The sequence below is a fragment of the Cydia splendana genome, chromosome 5 (genome assembly GCF_910591565.1).
Source record: "Cydia splendana chromosome 5, ilCydSple1.2, whole genome shotgun sequence".
Lineage (NCBI taxonomy): Eukaryota > Metazoa > Arthropoda > Insecta > Lepidoptera > Tortricidae > Cydia > Cydia splendana.
In genome coordinates this window covers 22038320-22055681 of record NC_085964.1, presented here as the reverse complement: position 1 = coordinate 22055681, position 17362 = coordinate 22038320, and the positions used below count along the sequence as shown (strand labels likewise).

Sequence of the window (17362 nt, the reverse complement as noted above, 5' to 3'; positions counted from 1 at the left end):
TTTCCAAGAAATCATATGACGGCCCAGGATTATATTATTATCTCACGCTTAAGCCATCTGCTGATTCACTTTCTAAAACAAAATAGTCAAAAAATTAAACAATATAATCTATCTTCCTAATTACTAACGTCGCTAATTCCTAGGGTTACCAGCTTAAACACTGTGGGGTTTTACATCTATGTTGAATTTTGATTATAATTCCGGACGCGTCCGCGGGACTTACGGGGATAGTAAGATTAAATTATTATATTTGAATTTGGTAATTAGCACGCTCATTTTTATTTAAAGATTAATATATATCTTACCTTGAAATTATCGCTGTTTCTGATTTACTACAACGGTTTCCACACACACATTAGGGCTTTCCATAATCCGGATAAGAATTGTTGATAAAGTCGCCATTGCCGGATACATACAGCAAGGAAGGAAGAGAGACAACGGTTTAAATTTAACTAAGTCTGTGCGAAGACGCATTTAGATATGTTGCTCGTACATATGAATAGATTTTATTTTCAAAATTAATAGGTAAAAAAATATATTTCAAGTGAATAAATCGTTTTATATGAAAATTTATATTTTTGCATTAAATGACTTAAATGACAGCATTGACATTACAGACTTTTATCTTGTCTATGTTCTTACCGGCCAGACCCAAATCAAGGCCTATCAAAGAGGCCAATTGACAAAGATTTTTTTTTATTTTATCAAGGAGGGTAGAGGCACGTCTACCCTTCGTAGATTTTATGAACATAGACAAAGAAAAACTGAAATATAATAGATAATAATATACATATATCAAAAAATAAATAATAATTTACATATGACTACTTCATAAAATACAAATCAAAATAATTTGATTTGTTCCTAGAAATCGCATCTATAGACAAAGCCAGTTCTAGCAATGTTGCTGTAGTAAAATATTTTGATGTTAATTACTGGCAATCTCGTCTGGGAACGGACAACACATGCACAATTTTGAAGGGTCACATCGTTTCAAGGAAGTCAATAGGCCTTGGTCTAGAGTCTCATATATACCGGGTGTGGCTTGTAATATGAGCAAAAAATTAAACTGTAGGCTGTACTCCTCATACTGACCAACATTTGTTCAGCGACTTTTAAAAATAACTTGTGGCTTGATTTTTAATACACTTTAAAGTTTATTCTAAGACGCAATGTGTCGCGAATTTTGTAATGTTTAAGGCGTGACAAGCAACGTCAATCACAATGATATGGCGTTGCGATGGCGTCCATTGAAGATAATATTTATTTTGTATGAAAAATAGGGAGTGTAAATACTTCATAATCTTTTAAAAGTTGTTGAACAAAAGTCGTGTCAGCGTTTGAGGAGTACAATCTATACTGGGTCAAGCAAATCTTGTCAGTAGCAAACGGCGGCAAATTTGAAAAATTGCGGGTTAGCAACACTGTGTTCGAATAATTCGAAAATCGCGTGTCATCTGTGTTTTATCTGTGGAATGTGGATCGCGAATGACAGCCATCATCTTTGTTTACATTCTGAATCGATTCTATTTCAAGAGATATTTCTGCTGTGTCACCATCAAATACCAATATATTAAATAAGATTGTGCTTAATTAAAGCTAAGATGCCTACAATGCCTACAGTGCCAAATGAGATATCTAATAAAATATTAAAATCCAGTAGGACATCTACCTGCTGAAGCAATGATTTTATTCATATATACATTCTTGTTTAACGGCATAGTCCACTTCTAATTTTATTTTGACATCTCCAAATTAGTTAATCATTTTTATCAACATCACACACAGCTTTTAAATTGTCCGTCCATACCTATTTAATAACAATTTCAAACATTTTCAATAGAGAATCCGCGAGTGACAATCTGACAATTTGAATTGACGGGCGCGCTCAGCGGAAAAAAAGTTTTGGTTCGATGTACATTGTACATTGCTGCTTTTCTTAGCGCAATACTACTCTTTGAGTGTTGCCCTACTTTAGTTTGCTTTATATTGCTACTGACAAGATTTGCTTGACGCACTATATGTTTTAATTATTTGCTCGTGTTACAGGCCACACCCGGTATATTATACTACTCTTTGGTCTAGAGATATATAATACCACTATTTGGTCTAGAGCCTCATAGTCTTCTCAAAGAGAAGAGTCGTGGAATGTATGGGGCCCAATACATTCTACGACTCTTCTCTTTCCTCATATACTCTATTTTGTAGACAAATCCGAATTCTCGACCCATGGACCTAGAATACTAAAGTCCGCTTTTTATATTTCTAGTCAAGACTGGAGACAGAGAGTATATTAATAGAGGAAAAGGAAAATTCCAATACAAAGATCAATATAGATATACAAAATGTAAGTACCTGTCTAAAATGTTTGTATAATATACTTATCAATGATCATTAATAAAACACTATTGTTCTCAAATATATTTTTGATATCCCTTATAGAATTCATCCACACTTGCGGGACCTGTTGCAAACAAACAACCTTTAACATTCGAATTAGATGAACAGTGCGATTCTTTCGATAGTCCGCTTCTTTTACAACAAGTGAGAGCATTAATTTAATAAGTAGTCATATACGAGTATATTTTTTTACGATAAATATAGGTACGTAGTGTAGGTAGAGTCAGTCCAAGATAAGTCTGCAGCGGATTTGGTAGCCCACGCAGTGCGCGTGTTATTTTAAACGTCAAGGTTCTATGAAATTACGACGTATAAATAACACACTACGAGGGCTATCAAATCCGCTGCAGACTTTTCTTGGTCTAACTTTAGTGTAGGTACATAGTGTACTTCAGTTTCCGAGGTAGCTACAGGAAGGATATACCTAGTATCTAAATTATACTTTTTTTATATACTTTAGAAACCTGTCGACTGTGAAGAAGCGTCAGATATAAATATAGAAAACCCTATGATAGTATTATACTCTCCCAAGAAACGCAATTTAAAAGAAAGTCTTATCAAGAAAGAAATCCTTGTTAGAAAACTACGAAAGAAATTGAGGACTGCCAACCAAAATATCAAACGACTACAATCTAGGAATAAATCTTTAAAGGACATTCTCAAAAATTTAAAGGAAAATAATTTAATAGACACGGATTTATTTGGTAAATTGAATGAAGACATCATTGCAGTAAATTTGTTTAATAATTACAATAGAAAAAAATTAAAAAAGAACATCAAATATTCTCCCGTCATAAAAATTTTTTGTCTCACGTTAAACTATTACTCCCCGAAAGCGTACGATTACCTAAGAGATACATTTAATACGTGTCTTCCACATAGAAAAACTCTAAGTAAATGGTATGGTAATTTGAAAGGAGACCCTGGATTTACAGAAGAATCTTTCAAAGCCTTGAAAGCAAAATCGCAAATGAGCGAAAACAGACCTCTCTGCTCTTTGATCTTCGATGAGGTTGCGATTAGGCCTCAACCTATTTGGCAAGGAAAAAAAAATATTGGTTTGGAGGACATGGGTACAGGCCCAAAAGAAGGGGCTCCTCTCGCGACTCAAGCATTAGTGTTTCTGATTGTAGGAATTAATAACAGATTTAAACTTCCTCTGGGATACTTTTTAAGTAATTCATTTACAGCGGACCAGAAATCAAATTTGATTAAACTATGCCTTACTAAATGTTTTGAGTCCAACATCGACGTAATCTCTCTCACATGTGATGGTCACGCAACCAACATGAACGCTTTACAATTACTTGGGTGTAATTTTAACTTAAATGAATTCAAAACAACATTTACTCATCCAAGCAATACTTCTCAGGTTGCATGCTTTCTGGATCCTAGCCATGTTATGAAACTTTTAAGAAACACTTGGCATTCAAAACAAATAATTGTGGACGGCAATGAAAATAAAATTAAATGGTACCTCCTGGAAAAACTAACAAAATTACAAAATGAGGAAGGTTTACACTTGGCAAATAAAATTTCTAACAGACATATATACTTTCAAAATAACAAGATGAAGGTGAAATTAGCCACTCAAGTTTTCAGCACAAGTGTTGCAACGGCAATTAAAGCTTGCAGAGAAATACTCAAACTAAATGACTTTCAACATTCAGAGGCTACAGAGACATTCATAAAAAAAATAAACGACATGTTTGATATTTTTAACTCCCGGAATTTGTCCGATTTTGATTACAAAAAACCCCTTTGTCCACAAAACAAAGATACTTTTTTTGCATTTTTGGATCAATTGAAAGAATACATCCTTAAATTAAAAATAAAACACATGACCAAACGGAAAGTAAAAGTTAACGGTAGAACTAAGTATCTGATCACGCGTTATTACCAGCCAATAACATCAGCTCAATGTAAAACCGGTTTTCTGGGAATAATCTTAAATATAGAAAGTTTGCGTTATTTATATGAAACATTAATACAAAATCATCAAATTCTGAATTTCCTGCCCACATATAAACTTAGCCAGGATCACCTGGAAATGTTTTTTTCCTCTCTAAGAATGCAAGGTGGCTTTAACGACAATCCAAATGTACAGCAGTTTAAAGGTAATTATAGAAAACTCCTCGCACATTTGGAAATCCGCTGCTTGACCACAGGCAACTGTGTTCCCATGGAACAAATTGCTATATTAAACTGCACTTCCACCAGTCAGATTATAAATACCACGACGCCAACATATCGACACAGTGATGATAAGGACGACACTCTAGAGTTTATGGAAGAAATCTCCGGCGAAGCTAGAGATCTTGCCAAAAGGTTAGACGTGGATGAATTGAACAACTTCAGAGAGCTAATTATCGGATACCTGGCTGGTAGTATTGCCCATTACGCATTAAAAAAACTGAAGTGCCAAAAATGTAACGCAAGACTTACTTGTGAAGGGAGACTGCATTTTCATAAGCTCATAAACTTGAAAAACAGAGGTGGTTTGCAGTATCCCTCTACAGACTTATACGAAATTTGCTGTATTCGAAATGATTATTTATTTATTAGGTATATTTGATTATTGATGAGGAAATGGATATTCCGATGTAATACTATCTACTTCTTTTGTTACTTATGCTTTTTTTTGACATTTAGATTTTATTCTAGAAATTCTAGACTAGTATTTTTTTATACAATCTTTTTAATGTTTGACGATCCTTTTGTGAAATTTTTAGTGTTAAATTTGATATGTATAATAATCCAATTTTATTATGGAATAATATTAACATCAATAAATTGCTCTGATAATTAGATTAAGATTAATTACGATTCATAAGAGCTTGTTGCTAGGCCTACATGAATAAAGTAAATTTTGTTTGTTTGTTGTTTGTTAAATTGTTGTCAAGAAGGTTTCGAAAGAAAATATCACACTATACAGTGAAAAGCAGTACGAATACATTCTTACCAAAATTCAAGAAAAATTTATTGGTAGTGACAAAGTATTTAAAAATTTAGAAAGAGAACACGTATTTGCCGGAATAGAACACAAAATAAGCCTTATAAAATTTATTGCTGAAAAGTATATGTCGATTCGTTTCCACCACATTTCAAAATTAGACTACATGAAGCGTACACTTTTGGGTAAAAGACAGCAATTTAGAAAAATAATACAGCATACTGGTGTATGACTCTATATAACACTAATTATTTTCGGTTTTGGTTGGTTACTAGTGTAGGTACAGATACAGATTGGTCCTGTTTTTGTCAAAACCCAGTTTTATTTATGAAGCCTTGTGAAGGGCACTGCGAGTGTTTGTTTTTAATAAATATGTACAATGTAGTCCAGTGGTTATAATTTCTATAAGTAAATGTATAAGTATAAAAGTAAATGTTTATGAGTTACGATAAGGTTATTGTTTATCACGTTTTCGGATCGGTAGAATTATTTTTTGTTTAGAGTCAGATGTTTCAATTTAACTGTACTTATAAATTAAAAAAAAAACATGACGAACTGATTTCATTCCGATGCTATGGTTGGTTAAACCAAATTTGTCAGTAAATAAGAACAAAAAAGCGGCCAAGTGCGAGTCGTACTCGCCCATGACGGGTTCCGTAGCAGCAAGTAACATAATAAAATTGCGGTTTATGATTTATGACGTATTAAAAAAATACATAAATAAAGTAGTTCAAATCAATTTTCGGTAGAAGTTTGCATGGTAATGTCATATCATCATCATCATCATCATATCAGCCAGAGGACGTCCACTGCTGGACATTGGCCGCCCCCAAAGAGTGCCACAATAACCGGTGTTACGCCACCCGCATCCAGCGGACTCTCGCGACCTTCACCAGGTCATCAGTCCACCTTGTGGGGGGTCTACCCACGCTGCGCCTTCCGGTACGTGGTCGCCACTCGAGAACCTTTCCGCCCCAACGGCCATCGGTTCTACGGGCAATGTGCCCCACCCTCTGCCACTTAAGTTTAGCGATTCGGATGGCCTCATTTCTGATGCGATCACGCAGAGAGACTCCAAGCATAGCCCTCTCCATTGCCCTTTGGGTGGCTTTGAGCTTTCTTATGAGGCACACAGTAAGCGGCCACGTTTCAGTTCCATATGGACTGGTCACACACACACTGGTCGAAGACTTTCGTCTTGAGACACTGTGGAATATTGGACAAAAAGATGTGCCGTAGCTTCCCAAACGCTGCCCAACCGAGTCGGATTCGTCGATTATTAACCTCTTTCTTGAAGTAGGACCTACCTAACTGGACAGTCTGTCCTTAGGTATATATAATCGTCTACAACTTCAAGTGTAATGTCTCCAATTGTAACAGGAGTTGGTTCTACAAGGGCATTTGACGTGATCTTCGTCTTGTCTATGTTCATCCTCAGACCAACTCTCTCGGAAGCTCTGAAGCGCCCTCCAGACTATGCTCGTGAATCCCGGCGAAGCCGCGAACGCGAGTGTGGAGTCTAGTTCCCTGATATGCGAAATCGACTCCAGACTCGCGTTCGCGGCTTCGCGCCGCGATTCGCGCACGAATGTGGAGCGGGCTTGAGGTCGTCGAGCATCATACTCAAATTCTCCGCGCATGGTAATGTACATCATATATTTTTTTAAGTTTTATAGAAGTTAAAGTGGTAAAATGGATGTTCCCCCCGAACACACATTTTACCACTTCACATATTAGAAACCTCAATATCATTTTTGAAGACCTATGCATAGATACCCCACGGTCCACACGTATGGGTTTGATGAAAGAAAAATTATCTAAGTATGGGGAACCCCCAAAATTTAATGTTTTTTTTCTATGTTTGTGTGAATATCTTAATGCGGTTCACAGAATACATCTACTTACCAAGATTTAATAGTATAGTTCTTATAGTTTCGGAAAAAAGGGGCTGTCACGGACGGACAGACAGACAGACATGACGAATCCATAACGGCTCCGTTTTTTGCCGTTTGGCTACGGAATCCTAAGAAACTATACTTAAGTATCCTTTTCTTTTGGGGGCTCGTACTAGTTTAAGACAAAGATAGTATGATTCTCTCTGTCAATGTTTGAAATCAAACAGCCCTATGAAGTATTTGAATAAATTAAATTATTTTCAGATTTATTTCAGTTTATGAGACAGCCCTTTGACAAACTATAATAAATATCAGTATTGAAAATAATGTTTGCACAAAGTACCTAATTGTGCAACACTACGCATTTTCAAGACCTATAAAATCAGATGATACATATTTATAGATACATATAGATATTTATTGTCCAACGCAAAACTGTCATATTTTTTTTAATTTAAAATCAACGACGATACTTAAATAATTATTCGACCATTCGGGGAGAATTTGTGTTACATGGTATCACTCGTCTACACGCACACTTTCTAACCGTCCGCCATTGTAGTGTCACAGTTTGTCTTCAGTGACATTCCCTCTGTCAAATATATAACTCTATGCTCGTACCTATATACCTACTTACTTTCAGTTTCAGTTTTGACATTTCGGTGACGTGGCGTCCGCGTGACAGCTTTTGTGTTTGACACGGCGTCGAAAAGGTTAATCGTCGTATACAAGTCGTATACATATAAAAATAATTTCCAGTTTATTGGCGCATTGGATCTGTCTGTAACTCGGGTCTGTAAGGTCATATATGGCGGTCAAACAACTTTGTCAGTAGAAAAAGGCGCGAAATTCAAATTTTCTAGAGTACGATTCTCCTTCGCGCCTTCATTTTTTTAATTTTCTCTTTTTTTTTCTACTGACGGAAATGGTTTGACAGACTTTAAAAATATTTTCAAATAAAATAAAACATGTCGAATTACTCTGAAAATGTCGTTTATAATGCCACTCCTCACTTTCTTCTTCAAATCGGTGCAAAGTTAGGTTAGACGGAATATTAAGCGCGCTGCAGAGACAGTATCGGGTCCAGAATTCCTACCACGTCTTTGAAAACCTCATCAATTGTTCTCTCGGCGTTTATCTGCAGAAAAGAAAGTTTAACTTTAACCATTGACGTATACCTCATAAGAAATGGCCTTATGGGCAATAAGAATGGGGCATGAATGGGGCCAGTACAGCTAGGGTTGCCAGATCGAAAGGCGCTATTATCGGGAAAAAATATTAATTTTTCGGGATTTTGGGACTTAAGTCGGGAAAAAGTAATTGTATAACAACGTCAATATATTACATTATTGGCACTACGTCCGCTGTAAGCCCATAGACGTTTTTATATAAAAATAGTATAAATTCTTTGAGATCTTGATCAGTCTCTCGCTCATCGCTCGACGTGGGTAGCTCGCTCGCTCGACGATAGTTCGGAACTTGAAATTATTGTTTTATAACGTGAAGCTGTTTTTCGGGACAATTTTCACTTTGTCGGGAATCGGGAACACATACTAAAAATCGGGAGAATCCCGCCAAATCCCGACCATCTGGCAACCCTAAGTACAGCGGTGTGACACCGCTACAATGCGATTGGTTGATGAGTTGTGGACAAATGATACTCCATAAAACGTAGTCTCCATTTTCCTGCCTGGATATAGATTTAATGGAAAATATCTTTTATCACACTAGCTCGTAGACTGATGAGAAAGTTGCATTTTATCCACAAGAGCGGCAAAGTATTTAGTTTGATGCAAATGTTGATTTGCTTCTTCATGTTAGCTGGTAGAATTTACTTTTAAATGTTGTTTGTGAATGATAATTATTTAATAGCGGTAATTTGAATTTGTAATATTTTCCTCGCTTTTGTGTTTCACTCGGTAGCAAAACTTTGTTTTAACCATCGTGCCTTAAAACCTTCGCAACGCTCAAGATTTCACTTTTCGACCCACCCGCTACTCTTGTGGTGCAATTTTAGAATCTTTCGTTTGCTTAACCCTTCGGGTGGCAGCACCTCCGGTTTTGAACGGTAGGAGAAATGGCGCGGCCATTTTTTTAAATATGCCTCGGCGTGGCAGAGGCCGCGAGAAGGTTCGGTCATAACAAGCCCGTAATTGGCAGAGACCGTCTCGCGGCATCTGTGCGACGCTGCATTTCGCGCCTAAAATAAAACCGTTAAAACTATGCCTTGCTTGCTCACTCTTGCAAGATGCATTCGTCAATAAACAAGGATGGTATTCCCTAACGGACGAATTCCCGCGTAAAACAAAGTTTGTTAGAAATGACGTGATGTTCCTGCCCCACCTCGCCCATTACGCGCCGACGTCGTCGTCGAGCCGCGAACATTAAAACGGAATACGCACTGATAAAAAGTGAAATAAACTGTGTGAATCGTGTTAAATGTATTGTTTTGTCATAAAGACTGCTTTTTCTACAATCAATTGTTTTATCTCATAATTATACGTATTTTACATGAAAGTAGAAAAATATTGGTAATATGAGATTAGAACAAGTCTAGCATAATTCACATAAATAGAATAGAATTCATTGGTATACAATCAAATAACCCATTTTATGCTGAATTCAGTGATATATAGTTTGTATATATCATTCATAGATTATTATTGGGAAACGGTCATATTTCTAACACGCGCCAAATTCGCGATGATCACCCGTTGAGGCCCCGCCACTTGACGTATATTTTTCCAAAATGACTGCGCCACTCAACCGGCTTGTTATGTCTGTCCGTCTCGCGGCCACCGCCACTTACCGTGGAGAATTCGAGGAGGACAATGCCACTGGAAGGGAAGTAGCTTATCAATATTATCACGAGAGGTTAAACAACAACTTTGCCCCCTTGTAAACAAATACTAAGTATGTAAGTGCAGGGCATAATTGTTTTTCATCGTATTTTCTCGCAAACGTTCGTATTTCGTCAGGTGACAAGCAAAACTCACTAATTACCACCACAAGGTCATAGCCATAGTGAGCCATATTAGTACTCAAATAAGGTTGAATTTTTTTAAATTATTTTTTAGTAATTAGTGAATTTTGCTTGTCACCTGACGATTTGTCGTGCTACTTCAGTTAACGTCAGTACTTTTTGTACCGAGACTAAAGAATTGTATTAGCAAGACACGTTCGTACGTTTCCATGAAAATACGATGGAAAATAATTATGCGTGCACTGCATCTGTATTCTCTTTTTTGTAGTAGATCGTTTTAAATATGCAAACCTTATTGAACTTATCCGGGTACTGATTCAGCACTCGATCATTGTTTTCCATGAAATTCTTGAATCTGATCTGAATGGCTTCCTCCGTGTCGTCGAGACGCCTCTCCGTGGCGGTGGCTGCGCGGTGCAGGATTCGCTTCCTCAACGTGTCCAGTGACGCATCGAAGTATAGTATTGTCTGGAGAGAAAAATGGCCTTTAAAAATGTAATACCCTTAATACTCGACTTTAAACTGTTGTGAGACATTTAGTATGTCTTCTATTTAATTAGATAATTTAAGGTTTAGATTCATTTGTTTTTACGCAGTACCTACGCGATACACGGCCGTCGTGGACGCTGCTTGCACTGTTAGTGCTTGAGAAAGGAGACCTAGGCTCTCCGAAACGTGTCGCGCGAGTGACTAAAACAGGTGAGTCTAAACCGTAAATTTATCTAACCCTTAATACTATTAAGAGTTTCAGTCTTCATGAGCAGATTTTCTTCACCAAATAGCACAATTTAAATGCAAATGCTTTGTTTTTAGATGAGAACTAAATAATAGCTATACGTAGGTTGCCCTGAAAGTTTCGGGAATTGCATACTTAGGAACGTATATTTGACATGTGTTATACCTCTTTGTTACAAGCATAGTCTCATTATTCGAAAACACTGGCCACTTAGAAAAAAAAAACAATGTTCTATTTTCAATTGTTTTTTAAAGTCGTTGAGTCGCTGGTGAAAATGGAGCTGTCCCGCGAAAGTTTTAGAGCAATGATTTATTATGACTTTAAAAGTGGATTAACACAACAACAATGTGGAGACCGATTGACTATTGCTTTTAGTAGTGAAGCACCTTCGAAGACGACAATATACAGGTGGTATTCGGAATTTCAACGTGGCCGTGTGTCTCTTGCGGATGACGTACGTGAGGGTCGACCGAAAACTGCCGTTACCGATCAAAACATCGATGTTGTTCGCCAACTGATAAAAGAAGATAGGCATGTTACATATCGGGAAATTCAGGAGACTTTAGGCATTGGAATGAGTCAGGTACAAGTTATTTTACAGCAAGAGTTGGGCGTGCGGAAGTTGTTTTCCCGGTGGATTCCTCACTTGTTATCTGACGACCAGAAAACGGTCCGTGTCAATTGGTGCCACAAAACCCTAAAAAGATTTAATGGAGGAAGCTCAACTGCCGTTTTTAGTATTGTGTCAGGTGACGAGTCATGGATTTACGCATATGAGCCTGAATCCAAAAACCAATCTCGAGTATGGGTTTACGAAGACGAGCCGAAGCCAACAAAAGTTGTTCGTTCTCGCAGCACGATCAAAAAAATGGTAGCCACGTTTGTCTCCAAATCGGGTCACGTGGCGACTATTGCTCTTGAAGATCGAAGAACTGTCAATGCCGATTGGTATATAGGCGTTTGTTTACCGATTGTTTTTGCTGAACTGCGAAAAAATAACCCTAACCGCCGTATTATACTACACCATGATAATGCCAGCCCTCATACTGCTCAGAAAACAAACGACTATCTGAAGGGCGAAAAAGTCGAATTACTGGACCATCCTCCGTACAGCCCCGACCTAAGTCCCAACGATTTTTTTACTTTCCCGAAAATAATGAATCGGTTGCGTGGTCAGCGTTTTCAGACCGCGGAAGAAGCAGTCCACGCTTATAAAATGGCCATTTCGTCAACCCCCAGTTCAGAGTTCAATAACTGTTTTGAAAACTGGTTTCAGAGAATGAAAAAGTGCATTAAACACAAAGGAGAATACTTTGAAAAACAATAAAAGTACTTTTATTTCATTTAAACGCGTATTTTTTCCAATTCCCGAAACTTTCAGGGCAACCTACGTAAGTACCTATGCTTATAAGATTTGAGGAGTACCCTCGATTCCTCATAGATCCCATCATCAGAATTCGAGCTTGTAAATAATGCAGCTTGATAGCCTTTTAACATAACGAAGAGGACAAATCGCCAAACCTGAACTGTGCGCCGTTGAAATGATCTATTCTGATCATCATTAGGAGTTCCACTTCATCAAATGGACCTTTTTAAATGTAATTAATAATAATAATAAATAAATATTAACTATAGGACATTGTTACTCAGATTGACTAAGTCCCGCAGTAAGCTCAAGAAGGCTTGTGTTGTGGGTACTCAGACAACGATATAATATATAAATACTTAAATACATACATAGCAAACAACCATGACTCAGGAACAAATATCTGTGTCATCACACAAATGAATGCCCTTACTGGGATTCGAACCCAGGACCATCGGCTTCACAGGCAGGGTCACTACGCACTAGGCCAGACCGCTCGTCTGTTGCTTGATTTGTTGATGAAAATACAAAAATCATTACATGTATGTTATGCCTTTAAGATTTGAGGAGTTCCCTCGATTCCTCATGGATCCCATCGGCAAAACTCAAGCTTGACAAAAACGTGGCTTAAAAACCTAACTTGCATAACAAACAACGAAGATTACGAATCTCTCTCGTGAACTAGAGTCAGACCAAGACAAGTCTGCAACAATTTTGATAGCACATGCAGTGCAAGTGTTATTTTAAACGGCTGACTTCTAGGACATTATGACATATAAATAACACTTGCACAGCTTGCACTGCGTGTGATATCAAAATCGTAGCCGTCTTGTCCCCTTCTGACTCTAGTCAGATTTGCGAATTCGTGAGATTTGACACATGTTTATTAATGACTAATGTAATGACTTAAAGGACCCCGGACCTAAAGTGTGGAAAATGTGGTTTTGTTACCTAGTACAAAATCAGTCGAAACTTTGAAAGGGACTCGGTGGTAGCACCCCAAGAGACTTTTGTTCAGGACTTTGAAATCTATAACATATCAAAATCTCAAGATATTTAACTGAAACAACATTTTCCATACTTGAGTCGCTTAACTTCAAACTCGGGTAAATCCATCTGTCAGATTATGCGATTTTGGTATTAAGAAAAGGTAATAGAGGGTAAATATTTGCTGAGAGGGCCGAATGGATTTACCCGAGTTTGAAGTTAAGCAACACACTTTAGGTCCGGGTTCCGTTCCGAACTCACATTGGCGGGTGATATGGTTTTCTCAAATGCCTTGCCCTGATATTTCTCTCGCGGGTATCCGTCGATGAGAAAGCCTTTGGCGTGCGCCTTGTTCTCGTCGATGGCCTCTTTGAGAACGTGTAGGACCGCATCGTTGGGCACCAGATCACCTGGAATATCACTGAATTTCAGATATAATAAGTTTCTGGCAAAAATTTCATTTTGGTACAAGCTTTTATCGCCGACTGTACTTTTCTTTCAACAGGCAACTAATACTCATCGAGACAATTCTAAAAACCCCTAAAACAATTAGGTTGCGCTGTTTCATCACAGAGTTCCTATGGCCACCTCCTGTCTCCATCATCAGATCAGCTCGATGGTACCATAATATTGCATTGTCATCCGATTTATACACGCATGCAAAATTTCAGCACAATCGGAAACCGGGAATTGGATCAAATTTAACTTGCAAGATTTGATTACAGACACAACGGTCAGGTGAAACTAAATAAAAGCTTGTAACAAGATTTGATTACAGACACAACGGTCAGGTGAAACTAAATAAAAGCTTGTAAAATAGGTACAGTATCTCTCTCTCTTCCTAGCTGTTTATCCCACATGGTGGTGGGGTCAGCTTTCCTGCTTAACCTTCTCCACTTCGCCCTGTCCACGACATCGTCCTCGGATAACTTGCAGGCACTCATGTCATTTAGCACTACATCCTTCCATCTTGTTCTGTGTCTGCCCCTAGATCTTCGACCTGGGATGGAAAGTTGTAGTGCCAAATTTCCTACGTATAGTCAGAAGGCCTTCTTTTTGCGTGACCGTACCATCGCAGCCTGCACCCCTGCATTTTATCGACGATGTCGCGCACGCCCAGGCTTCCATCTACGTACTCGTTACGGAAAATAGGTACAGACTTAGGGTTAAAAAAGGGCACAATTAAATCAGAGGATGCTTTCTGTACAGATCGGATCTGATAAAAAGGTTGGCATGAGAAAATCCATTAAAATTAACCTTTTCGACGCCGTGTCAAACACAAAAGCTGTCACTCGGACGCCACGTCACCCAAGTGTCAAAACTGAAATTGAACTTTATGCATATGCACGTAGGTCTATGTTGCTCTGTGGTCTGTGATCGATTAAGCGGTCTTTGGCGTTGAACCTGCGGTGCGGATATACCGGTCATTGGCGTCCAAAAGGTTAAGAACTGTACAGTCAGCATTAAAAGTAGCGTACTTTTTGTTCTTCTACACTTGACTTATATTGACCGGGATATGAACCGTGATTACCTTCTACACTTACCACGTTTGATGTATCCAGCAATGCTCTTCCCAAGATCAGAGCCTGTCTTCACCTCGGCGCGAAGCAGGTCTCCCGTGGAGAGATGTGTGAAGCCATACTTGGCTGCGATCTTGTGGCATTGTGCGCCTTTACCGACCCCCGGGCCTCCGAGGACCCATACTATTGGCAGTATTGGCTTGGGGGCGGGAGGCTATCAAGTGATACATATATTAATTAGAGAAGTACCTACATAAAAAGTCTAAAAACTCCCAAATTATTGCCCAGAAGCACAACTTTGATCTTTGATGATTTGAAGAAAATATTTTACCTAATGTAACTGTAATGGGCCCACGGACGTAGAGAGTAAACTGGATAGAGTACATTGGCCAAAAAGTGTGTCCACATGAGAAGTCAAGGTGGGCCGTTGCATCTCTTTCTAATTAGGGTGACCATAAGTCATATGTATGTGGGATATTAGGATAAAATTGAGTATATAGTTCGGCCAGGATCTTTTCTTATTCGTGCATAGTTATAGTTGGTCAAACAGATCTTGTCAGTAGAAAAAGGCGGCAAATTTGAAAAATGTGTGCGCGAAGGGATATCGTCTCATTGCAAATTTGAATTTCGCGCATTTTGCTACTGACAAGATTAGCTTGACCATCTATATATTATTTAGTAATAGAAATCACACTGTATTTTCGCTGTACTAGTATTATGGCCTAAAAAGGGATGGATATAGTTTTTTTTTTCTCTTCTGTAAAACGCTTCACACAACCTTAGGTACTTAATTTAGTTGTTCTAAATGGTGTGCTCAAATTACGGCACCTATGTATTAAAACTGCACGAGGCCATACGCTTGGCGGGGAACAGAACCATATGGAGGAACCTGGTCTTCAACAGAAGGATATGATGTCACGATCCTAAGTATTGAGGGACCGACTGAAGAAGAAAAGCTGTTACTAGTAGGCGTAGGTACTGGACCACGAACATGGTCGATCGTCAGGAACGTGGTCCGCCGTAACGTCTGTCAACAACCAGTGAGAGAGATAGAGAGACAGATATGCTGACGTGTAAAAGTGCCCTTGTGACCTATTTGCTGAATAAAGGTGGATGTTGATGTTGACAGAACCAGAGGGTCTACTGCGAACCATGTTCGACGTGTTGCCTCTCTGTCACACTTACGTACAAATTTACAAGTGCGACAAAGAGGCAACATGTCGAAAGTTAACACGATAAAGTTCTATTTTTCTTTTATTATCAATGTGTTTTTTTATTATTATAACAGTGCATAAATGTGTCTGTAAAGTTTAAGGATTTTGGATTTCAATTTTGCCAATTATTTATTCTGTATTGGCTCTCATTTCACCAGTTTAAAGTATTTAAACATGCCGAAATAAATACATACCTATTTATATAAACTTACTTAAGTACGTAATAAGAATTGTGTAACACTGACTCTCATCGTGCCGACATCATGGTCACCCTAACGAGTTTGACAATGTTGTCTTGTATTTTTATCGCAAAATGTATTAATTGTGGCTTCCTTGTGAAGCAATATTCCACAATTAGAAATTCTTTCACTCCCACAACCTATAACGCAACATTTATTCACCATTTGTAAGAAATTTTGCATTCACGTGTTTTGATAACATGTCATCTCGTTAGGGATACCAATTAACATTCAAAGTTTCTACAATGTCTACCATACCAAAATTAATGTTTTTTTTTGTTGTGCACATGCTTGGTTAAATCAGTTAATTAATATTGACATCATACTTATTTACAAATTTCTTGAAAGATATCAGTACCTTACTCTGAATATAGCACTTAAATAATATAAAAAGGTATTTAATTTCAGTAGTATATTGATATAAATACTACCACAATGGTATATTTTTAACATTGGCAACATGTGCGAGTGAGACACCGCGACCCACCTTTGCTATCTCAAGTGGACCGTTTTCTCTAGTCTGGTACGAACGTCTTTCTGACTCGGTGATAAAGTTCAATTTAGTATGGCAAAAAAAGTGACAGTGCAGTCCATCTTATAAGTCCATGAATGGGCCTCGATCTTTTGGCATTACGTGCCCTTACCCACACCTTGGCCCCCAAGGATCCATACTATTGGCTTGTAGGCCTCCCGCCTATTTAATATATGTATCGCTACGCTATCAAGTGATACATATATTTAAACTTCCTGATAATAATATCTAGAAGAAGGGCGTCTACGTGTTGGCTTCGGCTCTGCGCACGCCTCCCAAAGGTCCGGAACACCATTGTTCCGTGATGGGAAAGACATCCAGAAGAATAACTTCGATCCCTAATTATTATTTTTTTCTAGCTTTTTAAGAAAATATTTTGCTTATGACCGCACCCTAAAGGGTGACTTACTGAGCTCAAGCTGTCCGTCCATCTGCTACTCCGTAAGTGGACTCTATCCTTTATCCGAAGACCGAAGGAAATCGGCTTGTGATATTAATTAACCTACACTCAAAGTTTTATCTTAGTAGTACAGTCAC

The 17362-nt window shown here is 38.0% G+C and overlaps 1 protein-coding gene across 1 annotated transcript; it reads right to left on the bottom strand.

The window, feature by feature from the left end:
* Nucleotides 1–8295: 8295 nt before the first annotated feature.
* On the bottom strand, nucleotides 8296–15054 carry LOC134790399 (adenylate kinase isoenzyme 1-like; the record flags this gene model as incomplete). Its single annotated transcript, XM_063761167.1, has 4 exons — nucleotides 8296–8386; nucleotides 10523–10699; nucleotides 13582–13730; nucleotides 14865–15054. Coding segments are annotated over 4 exons (600 nt in total), but the record flags the coding sequence as incomplete, so codon positions are not given.
* Between the last annotated feature and the right edge of the window lie 2308 nt (nucleotides 15055–17362).